The following is an 18288-nucleotide window of genomic DNA, read 5'->3' as shown; positions in this document are numbered from 1 at the left end:
CAGGCAGCAGGGGATTTGGTCAAATTGTGTGATAACATCTGCGATTGCAGGAAAGTGCTTAGACTTTGAAGTCCATGCGTGATTCTGTAAAGGACTCATGTTAGCAATTAGAAATCAGTAACTCGGGTCCCTGATTTCATTTACGCCAAGAGAGAGGCAATGTTTAAGGGTGACGATAAATCTCCCTGAGCTTAAAAAGTCAGAGAGGGCCAAAGTGTGAACTTTTTACTTCTGCAACGGAAGCGAGAAATCAATGATTCATTAAAACCCGAGACCTCCTTGGAAGCTGGCAGGAAAGGAGGAAACGAAGCAGCTCGTTAGGTCTCCCTTTCCGACTCTAGCTCCTATCAGTTTATAATCTGCTAATCTTGGGGAGAGTTTGCCCTGAGCATCCCCGCCCCCCCCCCTCCCTTGTGCTCTCTCCCCAGCCTTCTTCCCTTCTTCTGGAACCTGGAGGGGAGAAACGCACAAAAGTCAGGCTCCAAATTCTATTTTCACGGCCAATGGGGGGGGGGGGGGGGAAGAAAGAAAAAGAAAAAAAAACTACACTGGAAAACAAGTGAGCAAGGGGCTCCCAGGAGGGGAGTGGTTCCCGCCGGAGGGCAGCAAAATTCGGAAAGCACGCGGACAGCTCGCGCTGGTGGCCAGCGCAGCTAGCACAGGACGCTGGAGCAGCAATTAGCTGGAGCTGCAGGCTGCGGAGCGGCTGCGCCCACGGAGGCTGTGAGGAACGGACCCGCAGCCCCCAGCTCAGAGCAAAGACATCGCGCACTCCTCTCGCCAGGCTCCCCCCCCCCACCCGGCCCCTTCTCCACCCCCTCCCTTTTCCCTGGCGTTCCCAGCAGCTTAGGGTTTCAGATGTCCCACCGCCGTTTGACCCCCTCCCCCGCCTTCTCCACCCCTGCAAATGAGGTTTGACCAGCAGAGTTAGAGCCCACCTCTGGCTGAAAAGCACTGACATTTAGACTGCAGGCTTCAACCTGTTTACAAGCGGCTTTCCAAGGGCCTTGGAGGTGGAGGGTAGGGCCAAACAAAACACCAGCCGCCAGCCGCCCCCCAAACTAGAAGTGGCTTTCGGGAGACTTCACATCAACAGGCACCACCAAAAAGAGAAAGGAAGGAGAAGAAAACAACAGCGCCTGGGCAGCAGCCTCCAGTTCTGACAACTCCAGAGACACACTTTTTAAGTTGGCCAGCAGGCTGGGACTCTGCAGGGAAGGACCAGAAGGTGCCAACCGCAGAGGGGCGCAGATGTCTTCCTGCACCCCCACCCCACCCACTTTGGGTTTTGTTCACCGTGCTGTCATCTGTTTTTCAGACCTCTTTTGCATCTAACATGGTGAAGAAAGGAGTGAAGAAGAGAACAAAGTAACCCCTGAGTGGGGAGCGGAGAGCGCTGGTGACCGACACCACCAGTTCCTACTGCTGCGGCCACCCACGTCCACTGTTCACCCGGAGACTGGAGAGATACAAGCAGCGGATCTGAGAACGGAGCGAGGACAGGCAGCCGGCCCTTCTGAGGAGTTATGGATGTTGGTGTATTCGCTTCTGGCCAGATCCGTACCCGGAGGGAGCTAACCAGTAGCCACCACCTCCAGCTGTCTCTTTGCCTCGCACCAGGTCTTACCCTTCCAGTATGTTCCTTCTGATGAGACAATTTTCAGTGCCGAGAGTTTCAGTACAATGTGGAAATGGATACTGACACATTGTGCCTCAGCCTTTCCCCACCTGCCGAGCTGCTGTTGCTGCTTCTTGTTGCTCTTCTTGGTGTCTTCCGTCCCTGTCACCTGCCAAGCTCCTGGTCAGGACATGGTGTCACCGGAGGCCACCAACTCCTCTTCCTCCTCCTCCTCTTCCTCCTCCTCCTCGTCCTCCTCCTTGTCCTCTCCTTCCAGTGCGGGGAGGCATGTGCGGAGCTACAATCACCTCCAAGGAGATGTCCGCTGGAGAAAGCTGTTCTCCTTCACCAAGTACTTTCTCAAGATTGAGAAGAACGGAAAGGTCAGCGGTACCAAGAAGGAAAACTGTCCGTACAGTAAGTTACAAATGCGTGCTCCTCTCTTTCCAATTATCCACCCCCACCCCACGCGGGGGGGGGGCCGAATCTGTTCCAGATGTGGCCAGCTAAATATTTATGTCCCCAACCCCTGTAAAATGATGAAGTGGAATACTTTCACACTAAATCAACCCCCTCCCGAGTATACATTGTGCCGCAGGATTCCCTCCACCACACAAGCCTCCTCTACCTATTGCCACCCTATTCTGTGTCTCTCTAGCTTGTCACTCACAGGGCCACTCCCGGTACCCTAGAGTTGTTGCTGCTAGGAGATTCCCCATTCTGTCTCCAACCCCCCCCCCTCCCCGCCCCAATCTCATCCAAAGGTCTCCTTTCCCTCTTTCCTGGAAATGGCTCAAGTAAACACATTTTGTTTCTTTTCGCTGGCAACCTTAAGAGTTTTGGGACAGACTCCTAAAGCTGAAAATAATTATCCACTGTCAATTATAAGGGCTTTATATGATCTTTACGGAAGAAGAGTCACTTCCACAGTCTACCGGCCCCCATCTTTTGCCCCACCACTTCTAGATAGAAGCCAAAAGGGTTTTTTCCCCTAGTTTTGAACTCCCCCCCCCATTTTGGGTCCCTCATTCTGGTTTGAGTGCTTGCAGTCCGTGAAGTTAGCGTTTCGGGCAGCACCACGGCTGTTTGTCTCTTGCCTGCCTTCTCTCTTGGTAACATGATGCTCATGTCTGCATTGTCAATAGCATATGCGCTGCTTTGTGGAGTCTTGTTGTACTGTTTCTTCTGAACCCTCTCATATTGCAGAGGCATAGTACTACAGCATTGTAAACATCTGGGACTGGATTCACACAGACCTCACACAAATTTCATTGTCATTCTTTTATTTTCAAAGCAAAAGCCTAAGTCTGTTTCCAAGGCTGTATCCCATAGGGCGAGGTTTGTCTCCCCAGCACACATTCGGCAGGGGATCCTTGGATCTCTTTCTCTCTTTCTTCCTGTCTCTCTGGCCTTTCTTTCCCTGGTCTGTCTTGCGTTGGGGGAGGGGAGAGCCTGAAAAAGGGGAGGAAAAATGAGAAGGGAAGGGGTGGATACCAAGTCTCTTCTTGAACCAACCCAGGCAAGCCAAATTATGCTGTTGGCTTCCTTTTCTGGTTGCTTTCATGTGCTGAGACTTATTCATATTCTATTGATAGTTCTTTGAAAGGATTCCCAAGGCTATGTAATGGCACACTGAAGACAGTAGACAATGACATTTAAACATCTTTAATGACCACTTGGCTTTATCTCTGCAGTAAATTCCAAGTCACCTTTCAAAGGGAACATTTTGTGTCAGTTCTTTGGGAATTCCAAACATATACTGGCCAGCACGCTGAAATAAGTGAGTAGCCAATTTCAGAATTTTTTTTGACTCGGTCGTCATAAAAATGACAAGTGACCAGAATTCAGTATTTATTTTTCAATAAAGACTAAATGAATTGAGACTTCAATTGTTTTCTTCTTGTGGGACTCACAAAGATCCAACATTCTTTTGTTCCTTTTCAGTTGCTTTCATCTTAGTTGCTCATTAAAATTAGCAATATCTTTTTAAGTATTTGAGTAATCTATATAAGGTTTAGTATTGAAAATATTAGATACCTTATTATTATATATGCAAATATATTTCATTCTGATGCTAAGAAAGTAGCTGAAATAGTATCCTTAATGATAATTTCTCTTCCTTGAAAGTCTCTTGTCACCTGAGTGTGACAGATACTATCCTATAAACAGTCTTTATGGTCTGCTGATCCGAATCTAATAGCTATACCTACTTCTAAAATAAAATCCAGTAGTGATGCTCAGTTAAAGGAAGAAGCCGCCTCCAAACTGGGCTGCGCTGTTTTCTCTTTTATAATTCCCATGGCCCGAATTTCTTTTGTTCATATGGAAAACATGAAGATACTGAGCAAAATGTCCAAGTTTTAACTTTGAGCTTACTTTCCTCTTCTTAACATTTTGATAATAGCTAGGTCTTGCTGTTACAGTGTTAAGTGTTTTTTAAAATGTGATGTAATGATCAACCTGAAGATATTTAGTTTATGATACTCAGATGACTATTTTGTAAAATAATGATCCCTGTGCCATGAACTACTTAGTAAAATGACTCCCAGGGAACACATTGAGTTTTATTTTTACAATATGAACTATCCCAAATGAGAAAATTATGCAACTTTTATTGCACAAACAAGTACAGCAAATTTCCAACCTAACATTAAAAAAATAGACATTATCTCTTTTGTGGAATAAAATATGGTAATTACTAATAGTCCGTTTTGAAATTAAAAGCTAAATATACAATATAAAAAGACTGTTCTAATTAACGGTTTAAAGGAGAAGGATGGTGGTTATATTGCTAAATATTGTCAAACCATAACTAATTTAAGCTTTCCAAGAACATGTGTATCAAAACATAGCAAGTGAAAAGCACAGATTGAAAAGGCCTTAATTTCACATGTGGCCCAGTCATCAGAATGGGGCTATCATTTCCAGCTGGACTGATTCAGCTAAAATACATGGTATCATTTAGATATTGTTTAAATGTTGCATAATTGCACATAAGAAACATTTGCCACACCCACAGGGTAGCCAACCAGTCAGTCCACCAAATAGTAGCCTGTTAACTAGTAAACTATCTAACCTCTGAAGAGTGTCAAAAAAGCCATATTTTGGGACCATTGTCCTAAACAAGATATTACTTAGTATCAATGCACAAAGATGTTATTTTGAGATTTGCGTATTTGAAGACTACTTTTCTTTGTTACTTTTGACCCTGGTATCATTGCTGTTAGAATACCATCACCGTTTACCTAAGAGGTGATATATTTTTGATGCCTTGGATAATTAATCAGTGTTTCACTGGCTCATTGCCAGCAGAATGCTAACAAAAGGGAAGAGTGGAACTCATTCATAAGTATTGCAAAATGATGCTTTTTTAAAACTTCATCCTCCAAAGTTAGCACCTTGTTTGAATAGATCTGAAAGGCTGACATGTGCTAAAGAAATTCTTCTCAAATTAAGTGATCACTAAAGCTTTTTTCTTTAGAAGGGGAGAGCTGGGATGTAGCGGTGTGTGTGTGTGTGTGTGTGTGTGTGTGTGTGTGTGTGTGTGTGTGTGTTGCTCTTTGCTGTTATCTGGAAGTAGAATAAAGAGAGTAGGGGTGAATTATGAAGACTGAGGAAGCTTGAATAATTGAGACTGGCTATAGCATATCTGTCACTAGATATGCACAGGCTCATTTAGGGTTTGTTTTATCATTCCTTACATCTAGAGCTTTGCCCTTGAAACATTACCACTCAGCTCTGCTTCTGACCTCCTAGAAAGGCTGGATACAGCTGTTAGGTCCCCCTGCAAATGGGACTGGTTGACTTATTTCTAGACATGAGGAAAACAGCTGTGAGCTTCTCCCATGGCTGTCACTTGAAGAAAAAGAATAATCTAGTGAAAGGAAAACGTATCCCCAAACGAGAGACAACTGAATGGATGTTCCCAATACAGCATCCCAGAGCTTATGGGCCTTTCTGAGAAAAGATTATGAAACACAGGGAGTATAGAGCACACAAGCCATCTCTTGAAATATGTGTCCCAATTAGTACTCATCATAGTAACATAGCTTTGATTAACTATGAGCATTTTAAAATGTTTAAATTAAGGTGGAAAGATGTAAAGTTTCCAAACACTCAACTGGCAAGTGACAGAAACACATTGCAAATCTAACCCTATCTGGTTATCTCTCCTTGTAGGCTGTAGTGCTCTGCTAAACTGAACAAGAATCCAAGTTTATTAGACCAAGACACTCCCAACCTCCTAAGAACGAATCATTTAAAACTCGTGTTGCCTTTTGCTGTGAACGCTAATAGATTTCAGTCTTAATTGGAAGAGAAGTAAAATGGCTGTGGGAAGAAGATAAAATGTTAGAGATAATCAGTGCAGGTGGTCACATGGTACCAGACAATGGCGGTGTATCATCCAGGTCAAGCCTCTCTCTTGATATTATGTTTGGGAATATAATTGCTTGTGGACACACAGAAAGTACACACACATCAATCTCACTTATGTGAGCAGAGGTCATTAGGAATACATGACTATTTAGGAAAATCCATGAATGTCATTGTATATAGTAATTGTTTACAGCTGAGGGCCAAGTGCTTAATTGTTCCCACGTGCAATAAAATAATTTGATTGGAAATACCTGTGGGAGCTTAGGCTGTTGCAGGAACTTCTAACAGGTGACCCTACAAAGAATGACAGTATAGAGACCTAAAGCTTTGCAGACAGTAATGCTTGCAAAGTGAATCCATAAATCAAAAACATATTTTGCCACATAAAAATGATAGATTGTAATGCTAGACATAGAACTAAAGATTGGCATTATTGTTTTTAATCAAAATTCAGTTTATTATTGAAAAAAAGCTAAAATAAATAGTTGTTGAGGAGTACTGTCTCATAATAAATACTCAAGAGTGTTCTGTAGTGTGAGGGAATTCTATGGCAATTTATGGCTTCCGCTGGTGTCTTATTTACAATTGTGGTTCTTTCTAGAATTTGCTTGCAAAATTTATAACCAGAAGCATTTAATCATCAGCGTCGAGGATTTATGAAGGTGGAAGGCACTGTATTTAATGTTTACATGACACTGTCCTATTACCTTTACTGCATTTCTTCCATGTGGACCCTCCACTTTGATGGCTTTATCATAAATCCATTAAAATGCACAATTTGAGAGTTTCCTCTTCATAAACCTGATTTATAACCACCTACTAGAAGAACCCAACAAACCAGTTGGCAGGAATCGCATGCTGGTAGTGGAGGAGGAGAATTCAGACACCAAACTCTAGGTCTTGGGAATGTCAGTAACCTGGTACCTGAAGGTACAGACCATTCCTTAAAAGCATGTGTTTCCAAAATAATATTTAAACTTACAATTTTTGAAAAAGAAGGGTCCTATTAAATCAAAGTCCATTGTCTGCACATTTTCTTCTACATTGTCGCTAACAGCTTATAACATAAACTCTTACTCTAGTGTGTTTCCTTAGAAATTAAATAACTTGCAATGAACATGAATAGATACTTTAAATTCCTATACAATTACTTTAATGTTCAGAGGCAAACCCCATTTATTATCCAAATGTCTACCTTTCCACAAACTAAAATCCTGGGAAAAGGGCTGACAGCTCATTTAAGATGGAACTAATGTTCCTCACATTTATGAGCTGCCTTATGGATATCTTTCTACATCTTTCCCAAGCCTTAATGTCCATATGCTTATCAAAAATTATAGTGCAAATGATATTTATTATCCTTCCAAAGGAAGAGAATACATGTGGATTCAAAGTGATTTTAATCTACTTTAACATTAATTCTCTGAACTTTGCAATGAATAGTTATCCAGATGACAGTTTTACTGTGACTGGTCCAACATTTGTCAACATTAATAGTTGATGTTTGCTTAATTTAAGTAAAATATTAGCATTTCCCCTGAAGAAGTTGAAATCCTCTTGTAGCTTTGCAGTGAAACCGAATATAGATCTCTGTGCATGCAATTTTCAAACAGTTTTCCAATAAGGTAGGGCTATAAAAAAATCTTAATTTTGTTTCAAGAGTTTTATACAAATGTATCTTAACCCTACAAGGTATATCACAATTACCCAGAATCTTTTATATTTACCACTTGACAACTTTTTCAATTTGCCTTTTTTTTCAGATGTAAGATATTGATGCTTTCTTATCAGCATATTTTTTCCCAATATTACTTTTACCTGTAACCTGTAAGTGGGTGCACCAAAGAACAGCATAAAGGTGCCTCCCAAGTTAGAGGAGAGAAATAGAGCTGAAGCCTAGGATCCACCAGGTACACCTGATACTGGATTGATTGATACAAAATTTTGATGTTATTATCTAGGATATTTTTAAAGTAAGACCTTAATCGTAACATATTTTTTTTATTAATAGAAACATTCACAATATCTACCAGGTCACCCACAAAATAATGGTCGTCAAGGCTCCTTGCCTTTAAATCAGGCTGCTAGTGTTCTTTCTTTGAACGCTGTGTTCTAATTAGAACAATAAATCAAAGAAGACACTCGGAGTAGATTCCCATGTAAGGTGGATAACTGGACAGTGACTTTATGCTGCTGTGAACACGTGCATCCAATTACCCTTTGAGAGATTCATAGTTCTGGCAGTATAGCATTACCTCATTGTATAGTTCACCTAATAATTCTTCTGCAGCAGTCTGGCCACCTTTACCTAGGCCTAACCTGTCAGTATGTGTATTACCAATAATGAGGGACTTTCAGATGCTTGGCATGCTTCCTGCAATGAATGCTGTGATGAATATGTTAATTTACTACCCGACTAAGCCTAATAGAAGGGAATGTCTTGATTAAACTCATTTACCCAAAACTCTAAATAATTAAATTAACTAGACAAACCTAATAATTCCACTATAACTGTGACGTAATTCTGCAGTTTGGGTTAACAGAAAGCTGAAGGACTCATTTAACAGCCATATTATCCCTCAGATAAGTTATTAGTCTCTTTCAGGTACCTTTTAGAATACTCACTGTCTTGATAAGAATAATAGTTGTTTTATTCTTAATCTTTCTTAAAGTCTCCCTCTCATGTTGAGAATAACTTGCCATCTGTAGTACTGCAACTCAAGTCAAGGCTCAATTACATTCTGGTAGTTCTGTTTTGAGACGCCCTACGGCAACTCTATTTTAGAAACATTGTGAACCCTAATTGGTTTATCACCTCTCCTATTATTTTTCTCTTCTATTTTTGTTTGTTTTTAATTTATTTTTTCCAAATGTTTAAAACTACTTCATATCCCTGAAGCCAAATAAATCATCACTTAGCACCCTGGGGCTTCATATGTAAGGCCAGAAGTGCAGACAGACAGTTTGGGATGTTCAACACACAAGAACCTCATCCTTTTAAATTGGACGCACTTTACCGGGACCCCACCACACTGAATCAAAAGCTAATCCTTTTGTACCCCACCCTCCAGGCCAGGTTTTTTAAGCTCTGCCTATACCAAAAGGAGCAAAGCCCTAGAAGGACGTAATTCTATATTTGATTTTCATCTTAAACTCTGAACCCATACCCATTTCTGCTGTTTTGTTCTATGATTTTTTAACTCTGTGTGCATTTGTATAACTCCCTAACTGCTTTGATACCTTTCGTGCCTTCATTTCTTCTCCTAAACTTGTATAAGATAAAACAATGATAATTTAAGAATACATATTTTCCACCTATATTATAAGAGAGGATAAATACTGATTTAGAGCTAATTGATGATCCCAACTTTCAGAATGTTACTAAGATTATCATACTTCATTGTATAGCTTTGGCAAGTATATTTAGCTTTTAAAACAAAATCCATGCCTTTTTAAATTCTGATTATTGGGAAGGGGAATACACACACACACACACACACAATTTGTATTTCTGCTTAACCAAATAAAGACATGTAGATCTCTATTAGCAATATTTTGAAACACAGACAGTAGTTAAGATCTCCAGAAATATGTAATACTACTCATATTCTTTTTCCAAGAAAGCACCTTTGGGGACTACCTGCTAAATTAGAGTTATACGTTTTATAAACAGAATCTGGCTACTTATTTGTATTAAATTTATCTCTTACTATAACAATAACTAAAAATTGAGCTTCTTTTTAATTGTTTCCAAATTTGAAGCTGTGACTTTATCAGTGTAATGAAAGGAACAGTTAATAATCTATAATACGGCCAATGTGGTGACACATGACCTATTTACATCTAAAGGGAGAGCTTTTGTAGCAATATTAGTAACAATACTTATTAGATTTCATGGGTATTTTTAGACGTATCTCTGGAATGATATAATTGCATAGACGTGGAGGGAGTGAGGAAGAAGATAACCAGATTACAATGTAAGAGCCTGTTGAACAAAACTACAGGAGAGCTTTAAATTTATAAAGCAGTCATCCAACTTTTGCCAGAAAGTGCAAAATGTGTAAGGAAAATTCTAGAAACTGAAAGAAAAGAAGAGGAAAAGAGGACTCAGAGCGTGAGGAGGGAGTAGGGAGATTCACGAGAGTGATGAGGACAAGCGCTTTAACTCCCGGGATAGAGCTCAGGCAAATGATCAGCACTGCCCCGCAAAAGGGCTGACCTGACAAGAAAATACAACCCGACTCCTGCCATCAACTGTATGTTTAATTAACTGTAAGGAAAACCTGTGACCTAAGAGGAAGCCCACAGAGGTCATCAACAGTCTGTTTATCAGCAGAAAGAAAACGTAGACCCAAGTCTTGCTAAAGCAACTATATCTTGATGACGGAATGAGAAAAGCATGGTCTTTATTTCAAAGCAATTAAATATGGATATAGGGTGAAAGTGGACTCAGCAGTCACAGGTTTGGGTCCAAAGTGCAAGACAAGAGTGTGCAGCTCTGTGCAAGGTGTCATCAGTAAAGTAAGGTATTAATTGTCCTTTTTTCCTACCTGATGAAGATGAAAGTAGAGAATCCCCTCATTATTTAACTCACTTCATAGAAATATGAACTAATTATTTTGTGTCTGATATTGTGTCAAGTTCTGACAAGGTTCCATGTTTGAAAACGTCGAGTAATGGTTCTGCTCTCATGGAGCTAAAAACGTACTGACAGTGTCAAGCAGACAACTAAGTCAAGACATTGAGAATGCTACAGTGAGCACTAAAAGAGATAAGTAGGTACCAGAACAGAAACCAGGGAAACTCTTCTGATCCTAGTGGTGAGAAAGGGACCTGGAGAGGTGGGCTAAGGGAAGTGCAGGAGACTAGGAGAAGGGACACTGAGACTGGGCTTGACCAAAGGCCACAGAAATGGGAGTTGATACATGGACACAGCATGCTATTCTATGGCATGTATTAAGTCTTCATCAAGCAGATATAGTATTTAAAAAAATGAGTATGATGCTTCCATCTTCTTCAGGGGAAAAAACGAATTATTATTTGTTATAGTAGAAATTAACAATCCTAACATTGAAGAAAGATAATTGAGGCACCATAAGAACTTCCTAAAATTTGATTTGAACTTTGACGTTCATAGTGTTCTGAAGTCTGAGGAAAGAGTAGAGGCTTTCAAAAGACTGTTAACAGTTATTTGAACATAAAAGATGGGTTTAGGATGAGAACGAAGAATGGGGGTTAGAGAATACTAGTCTTCAAGGACTCAAGCTATCGCAAATTTTACAAAAGAAGAAAAACTATTGGCACAAAACAGGTAGCGTGGGGCAATGAAGAGAGATTAGAGGATGGAAGGCAGAAAGAGAAAAGTAACAGGTTCTTCTGGAATTACACATTTTCAGCCACATTGTATGTCACTGTGATGCAGTTTTGTGTACGATTGTCACAGATACTGTGTTGTGGCTTTCACTTGTTGTCCCTCTACTTCAACCTGCTGGGCTCTTCCCTTACAAGTTTTCATTCCAGAGACAAGAGCTCATCACAGGGAGCTGCAAGATGAGAGAACACAATTTATTCTCAGAGCAGAGAAGCAGTAAAGAATGACTAGAGTAGCAAATACTAAGTCAAAGAGAGATCCAACAAGTCATGACGGAAGAATAAATAAGAGTAGAGTTCACTAAAAGCCAACGCTGGAGCATGCGCATTCACAACTATAGGGTCTTCAGGAAGTAGCACAGCAACAGAGTGAGTGGTGCACAGACTACGTGAAACAGAAAACATTGGAACTTGCTGGCACGTTGAGAAGCAAGTGTGAAATAACCCGACATTTTAGGGTCTCAGTTTTTCTGACAAAATATCACTTGAACATGGTTTTGGTTTAAAACTAACTTTCTTCATTTTTAACATCGCCCCCAGTTAATTTGATTTGGGTTTTTTTTGTATTTTTTTAAAGATTTATTTATTTATTATGTATGCAACATTCTCTCTTCATGTATGCCCACACACCAGAGGAGGGCACCAGATCTCATTACAGATGGTTGTGAGCCACCATGTGGTTGCTGGGAATTGAACTCAGGACCTTTGGAAGAGCAGCCAGTGTTCTTAACCTCTGAGCCATCTCTCCAGCCCTTAATTTGATTTGTTTAGGTTCATTTGATGTATATGAGTGTCTGGCTTGCATGCATGCATTCACACCTTGTGCTTTCCTGGTGCCCAAAGAGATCAGAGAAAGGCGTTGGACTTCTTAGAACGGAGTTATGATGAGCCACTATATGGGTGCTAGGAACTGAATGAAACCAGGTCCTCTGCAAGATCAACAAGTGCCCTTAACCACTAAGTCATCTCTCCAGCCCTCTCATTGACTTTGCGAAGTAAAGAAAATCATGGAAAGAAAACTGAGAAACACTGGGGAAAAGCCATTATGTAGTATTATAATTGGCATAATTAAAATACAGTTAGTAGCAAAAAAATTCTAGTTGGATTAAAACAAAACTCAGAACAGTATTTTTTTAACTGGAAATATGAAGCAACTCTTGATATATCAGGTGGCCATTAGCTTAAAATTTAAAATATGGGCAGCTTTAAAGATTCTTAATATGTGGAACCCTGAGAAGGGACTGTATACTTCTCAGCAGGTTCCACAATAGAACTACTGTGATATCCCTGTCCACCGCCAGATTGTGCATTTGTTCTTCTCCCAAATACTCTTAGACTTATTTGATCTAAGTCATCAGAGAAAGAAACAAAAGAGGCTACAGCTCATTCTCTGGCAAATTAAATACTTCAGCATTTCTTAAGCAAACAAGGAGAAGAGGTCATTATATATAGTTTACAAAACATTTTAATGTTTTCATCAGTTGATTCTCAAAACAGTAGTATAAAAATAAGGTAGTCTTTGTGACCCTGCACTATTGTTGATGAGAAAAGTTAAGCATAAAAGTTGTGCCCAGCCTGAAGATACAGGAGTTAGCGTGAGTCAATATCAAACTTCGCCTGATCGTGGGTTGAGCAGCCTACATAAAAATTATTGGTTTTCATGAAATAGTCACAATAGCTACCTTTTATTCTGGACTACTTTTCCACAGTACCTCATTCTATTTCAAATTAGTCTATTACAGAAGCCTTCCCATCTTTGTCGGTTTTTGGCTCTGGAAGGTGAACATCCACAAAGTCAGTTGTCTACGAGACATTTTTTTCCAGTGTATTTGCATTTCATGTAGAATGATCTCACTTTTCTCCCCACTCACCACCAGTCCCACTTATTCTTGTGCCCTCATTACAGACATCTCCAGTTGATTTTGATCCTGTAATTCCCAGTCTCTGTGTTCCCACTTTAAGACCGCATAGATGCCCTTGGAGTGGAGTCCTTGCCCTCATTCCCAGCTCCCCCTCCTTCCAGATTTCATCCAGGTGCCATCTCGAGGATGCCTTTTTGATCATTCCAAGGCCTACAGAACCCTACTCCACCATTACAGAGTTTCCATCTGATTGTTCACTGCTTACCCGTAGCTTCATTCTGATGAGAAAGTCGCTCTGCGTGCACACTATATCTCATTGACCTTTGATATCAACTCTTTTTTTTTGATTTTTCGAGACAGGGTTTCTCCATAGCTTTTGGTTCTTGTCCTGGAACTAGCTCTTGTAGACCAGGCTGGCCTCGAACTCACAGAGATCCACCTGCTTCTGCCTCCCTAGTGCTGGGATTAAAGGCGTGCGCCACCACCGCCCGTCTCTGATATCAACTCTTAATTCAGTACCTGGCGTATATAATCAGTTTTCTCCACATTTGTTATTAAGCAAATCAATCATTCCAACTTTATAGCCTTAGTCAAGGCATTGAGACTTTTTGGGGGTCGGTCATATGTTATGGAAAGTATGATTTATATTCTCTGTACTTTGTACTCTGCAGAGAAGGGAGTGATGTAAAGTGACCTCATACCCTTCCATTCAGCTCTTATTTTCCAATTCTGAGAAATAGAAAAATTGTTACTTTTTGACTCTGAAAAACTTAAGTTCATCCAAATCTCTGAATTACAATTGTATTAGTATGAAATTAATCATTTTTCATATATCCTCAGTTTTATAAAATCTTTTGATTATAGTCTATGGATATTACTAATGAATCTCCTCCCCTTTAAAATTCTTGCTGCTACTGAGAGTTGTTTCTGATTTCAAGTTATTTATTTTTATTCTTGGATCATATGGGTGACTATGAAGAGATGAGAAATTCTCAGTAATTCCTTTGGAAGAAAAGAAGAATGTTCTACGAACAGCAGAGTAAAGGGATGGGGCATGTGGTCTTGGTTGTCTGAAAACATTTACCGTGAGATCTTAAACTGGTCATTCTCTTTATCTTGACCTCAGAGACTTATCTATAAAATGAGTGCCACCGAATTGAACTAAATCATCATTAAGCTATTTCAGCTGGGTACACTCATCTCATGGATTAAGGAGCAAATTTCAGAAGCTTACCTGTATCGGAGAATACTAGATAAACATGTTAAATGGTGGCCGTTCATAGACATCAGGTCCTAGTCCTCAAACCCTGTGGATTCAACTTTATACAGTAATGTTTCAGTAGAAATTTTACAAAAAAGATGGGGCATTGCCTCTTTTTTAGCCATGTGGACCCTATACGCTGTCACCAACATTCTAATGAGGAACTGCAGAGGATCCTGTAACTAAACTGGGGACGAGCAGACTTCCCTTCCAGAAGCCACAAAAGAGCTTGATCCCTCTGATCCCTTGATGCAGATCCTCTGAAACTGAAACTGATATCAGACATCTGCTCTCCAGGGCAGTGAAATAATACATTTGCACTGGAATAACCATCTCTGTGGTCTTTTGTTACGGAAACCATAGGTTTTTGATAGGTAAAATAGAAGGCTGCTACAAGAAATGCCTAAAAATGTAAAAGTGACTTGGAATTGAACGCTGAGCATAAAATGGAAGAATCTTCAGACGTGTATTAAAAATGTCTAGATTTTTTTTGAAACAGATGCCTGGTAGAAAATTGGGCATTAAAGATATTCTGTTTGAAATGTGGAAGACAAGCACACAGCCAGCCTAAATCACCTGGGAATACCCATCTCTTAGTAAACTTTTATTAGTGAAAATAGGAGTGTTATCAATGCCTCTGGTGACAGCCTGGAAAAACCAATGGAAAGTCTGTTAGTGAAACTGGAGGATGGGTAGTTCAGTTTGTAAGTGGTCAGCTCGATTATCTGGGGCATCCCCAAGGCTAATGCTGAAGGACAGCCTGCTTTCCTGTGGCTATAGGAAAATTCAAGACAAAGAGGATAAAGTGAAGAGAAATTTGCTAAGGAGAGAAAGCACAATCTCAATTTATTTGGCTGTAAAATATTTTAAGCTAGGAGACCCTTAGAAAGAGCAGGTCCAAGGAGCTGCTGAACAATCTTAGGATATGCTTAGAGGTGACATTGATATCAATTCAATAGCAGCTAGGAATAATAATGAGATTGACCAAGTTCTGTTAACGAGGATTCTCCACCACTCATGTAAAATTCCCGCCATGATTTTGAGGATGTTAAATCGTCAGAGACTGCCTCTTTGGATTAAGATGGGATTAAAAGAAAAAAAGGCAAGATGAAGTAAGATTATCAAGTGCCCCACAGATTTTATGGACAGGAAGGGGCATAAACTGCATAAAACTTTTTCACATGCTATCTTAAAAACAAGAGGAAAGGTCACTGTAATCACAGAGCCTTGGGAACAAATTCAGCTGTTTGAGTACACAGGTTTAAAAAATCTTCCCACTATGGAGCCAGAAGCTGAACCTGCAAGCCAAAGAGAATTGTTTCCAAACTAAACAAACAAACAAAAATAATTCCTCTGCTGGGTCTGAAATTGCTTGGGACAGTAAAGGACACCTTGTTCCTGCATTGCCCTCTTTGGGGAACTGTACTTTCTATAACTGTTGTTCTGTGCCCTTTTTATCATTGCATTTGAGAACGAATTACTTATATTCTAGTTTTGTAGAAACATTGATAGAGAATAATTTCATCTAGGGATGGATCGTGTTATGTAAAGTATGGAACTGGAGGTATTTGAACTGTTAGTATTTGAGTTTGAAGACATTAGGCTATAATTGATTTGAAACTCTGGAGGGGTGACTACATCAGATGGGCCAGGGGGGAAAAATAATTGTGGATCGAGAAGCTGAAAGAGACATTGAGTAGAACCTTCTCTGGAGGGCTTGGAGCAGGGGTGTAGCCTGCCAACGCCTTCATTTCAATCCAGGGAAATTTATACTCTGATACCAGATTTACAGTCCCCCAAACTGTGAGATAACTAGTTGCTGCTGTTTTAAGCTGCCAAATATATGGTCATTTGTTACAGTCAACTACGGCAGCCTTATCTGGACCAAATTAAGAACAAACAAAAACAAAGCTGCTTCTTATGGTATACAGAACTAAGCATGGAGTCAAATGTATATACATTATAGCAGTACTACTTCTTAACTGGATGAAAGAGATACTGGGATATTTCTGCTTCCTCAGCCCTTCTATAGAGATTCAATGAAATAATATATGCAAAAAAATCTAGCAAAGCACAGGGCTCAGAATGGCACCTCAGATCTGCCTACATATAAGAGGATAAGTTTAAATGATTACATGTTCCTAAGACATTGTTTAAGATACTGCTTTTTGTTTGTTTCTTTTTGTTTGCATGTTTATGTTATGTGGCCTTTATGTTACTACAGTTTTAAAAAGCTTTGTTTGCTCAGTGCAGAATTTGACTACCCAGGTGGTCTGTTTCTGCAACCAGATAAACTCAGGTTGACTGGTTTGAAGGGTTTCCCTTGAATGCTTCCAAGATCAGTTCTCTTGAGTTGCTTGCTGACTCCATGGAAACACTTCATATTGAAAAAGTCCCCTTGAATAACCGCACACACTTTTACTAATTATTAAAGCTTGCCTGATAGCATGGGCTTGTTTTTTGCTAGCTTTTGTAACTTGACACATTTCTGTTTATTTGCTTTCTGCCTCATCATTTTATTATGTTTGCTCTGTACTGTCCAAGCTGCTTTCTTGCTTCTTCCATGACTGACTGGTGACTCTCTGCATCTCCACCCTATTTCTTCCCAGACTCTTCTCCACCCTGAAAATCCTGCCTTGCTATTGGCTGTTCAGCTTTTTATTAAACCATTCTGAGTGACAAACCTTCACGGTGTACAAAAAGATTATTCCACAACAGGAGGTGACTGAAGACTAAATTATAAAAAAATATAGGTAACTGGGACTGGAGAAATGACTTAGTGCTTAAGAACCCTTGTTTCTCTCCTAAAGAAGCTGGGTTTGGTACCCAGCACTCACATGATGGCACACAACCATTTGTTCACTCCAGTTCCAGAGGACTGATGCTGCCTTACAGCCTCCTATGTACCAGGTATGTATGAGGTACCTAGATATACAGGCAGACAAAGCACTCATTCACATAAATTTTTTTAAAAAAGTTTTAAAGTACACAATTAATGTAATTAAAACGCCAGTAAGTAGTACTTTTTGGAGAATATCCTCCATGTTAAAAACAGTTAGCTACTATGCATTTGTTCTTTTTAAAATCAGTTATATCATCTCTATCTCTCATATGCCAAAATGCATAAAACTCAAATGATAGACTCTATTCAAACCTGTCTTCTCTCAAGAGGCTTTCATACAGTTCTTCTGAGGCTCATACATGTTCCTATTGTTTGAACTTTCAGGGTTTCGAACAGCCGTATGATTCTACAACATTCCCTTTTTTTTAAAAAAATAGAAATTGGTTTCTCTCATTATGGTAGAAATTATAGAGTTCCCAGACAGACGGCAATCATTTTGTTATCCAGCCTAAAACGACAGAACTTTCACGAAGATGAGACTGGCTGCCACATCTCCTACTTTTCCTCTTTAACACTCCCTATTAAATAGGCTTTCCTGTAGGAACTTGAGAAAAGAGATAGTGGCAGAGAGAGTTGGAAGGGTGGCTCCAGTTTACAAACAACACTGTGGTACAAATGAACTAGGTGAGAAATGCAACCCGCAATTGCTTCTAACACAGCATTTCAATTTTAGGCTCTAAAACCAGTCATATAGCAGGAGGTAGTTCAAGTCTCTAGGACATTCCCTAAATTTTCTCAGCGGTAAAATGGCTACTAGGGTCAGTTGGGTGTTCTCATTGAGATCTAGAACTTACTCATTACTCTTAAAAATATATACAATTCCTTCTAATAAGCTTTTTACAAAAGAGTATTAAAGTAAGAGAAGGAAGCCAGATTGGAACTAAGTTGTAATAATAAT

The 18288-nt window shown here is 39.9% G+C and overlaps 1 protein-coding gene across 1 annotated transcript in view; it reads left to right on the top strand.

The window, feature by feature from the left end:
* Positions 1-435: 435 nt before the first annotated feature.
* The window catches only part of Fgf10 (fibroblast growth factor 10), a 74976-nt gene continuing 57123 nt past the window's right edge, over positions 436-18288 (top strand). The window contains exon 1 of the mRNA XM_075976026.1: positions 436-2035. Within this exon, the coding sequence (XP_075832141.1) occupies positions 1684-2035 (352 nt within the window). The 5' untranslated portion in view covers positions 436-1683. The remainder of the gene's footprint in view (positions 2036-18288) is intronic.

This window comes from Microtus pennsylvanicus, chromosome 6 (assembly GCF_037038515.1).
Source record: "Microtus pennsylvanicus isolate mMicPen1 chromosome 6, mMicPen1.hap1, whole genome shotgun sequence".
NCBI lineage: Eukaryota > Metazoa > Chordata > Mammalia > Rodentia > Cricetidae > Microtus > Microtus pennsylvanicus.
This window is presented reverse-complemented; position numbering and strand designations above follow the sequence as displayed.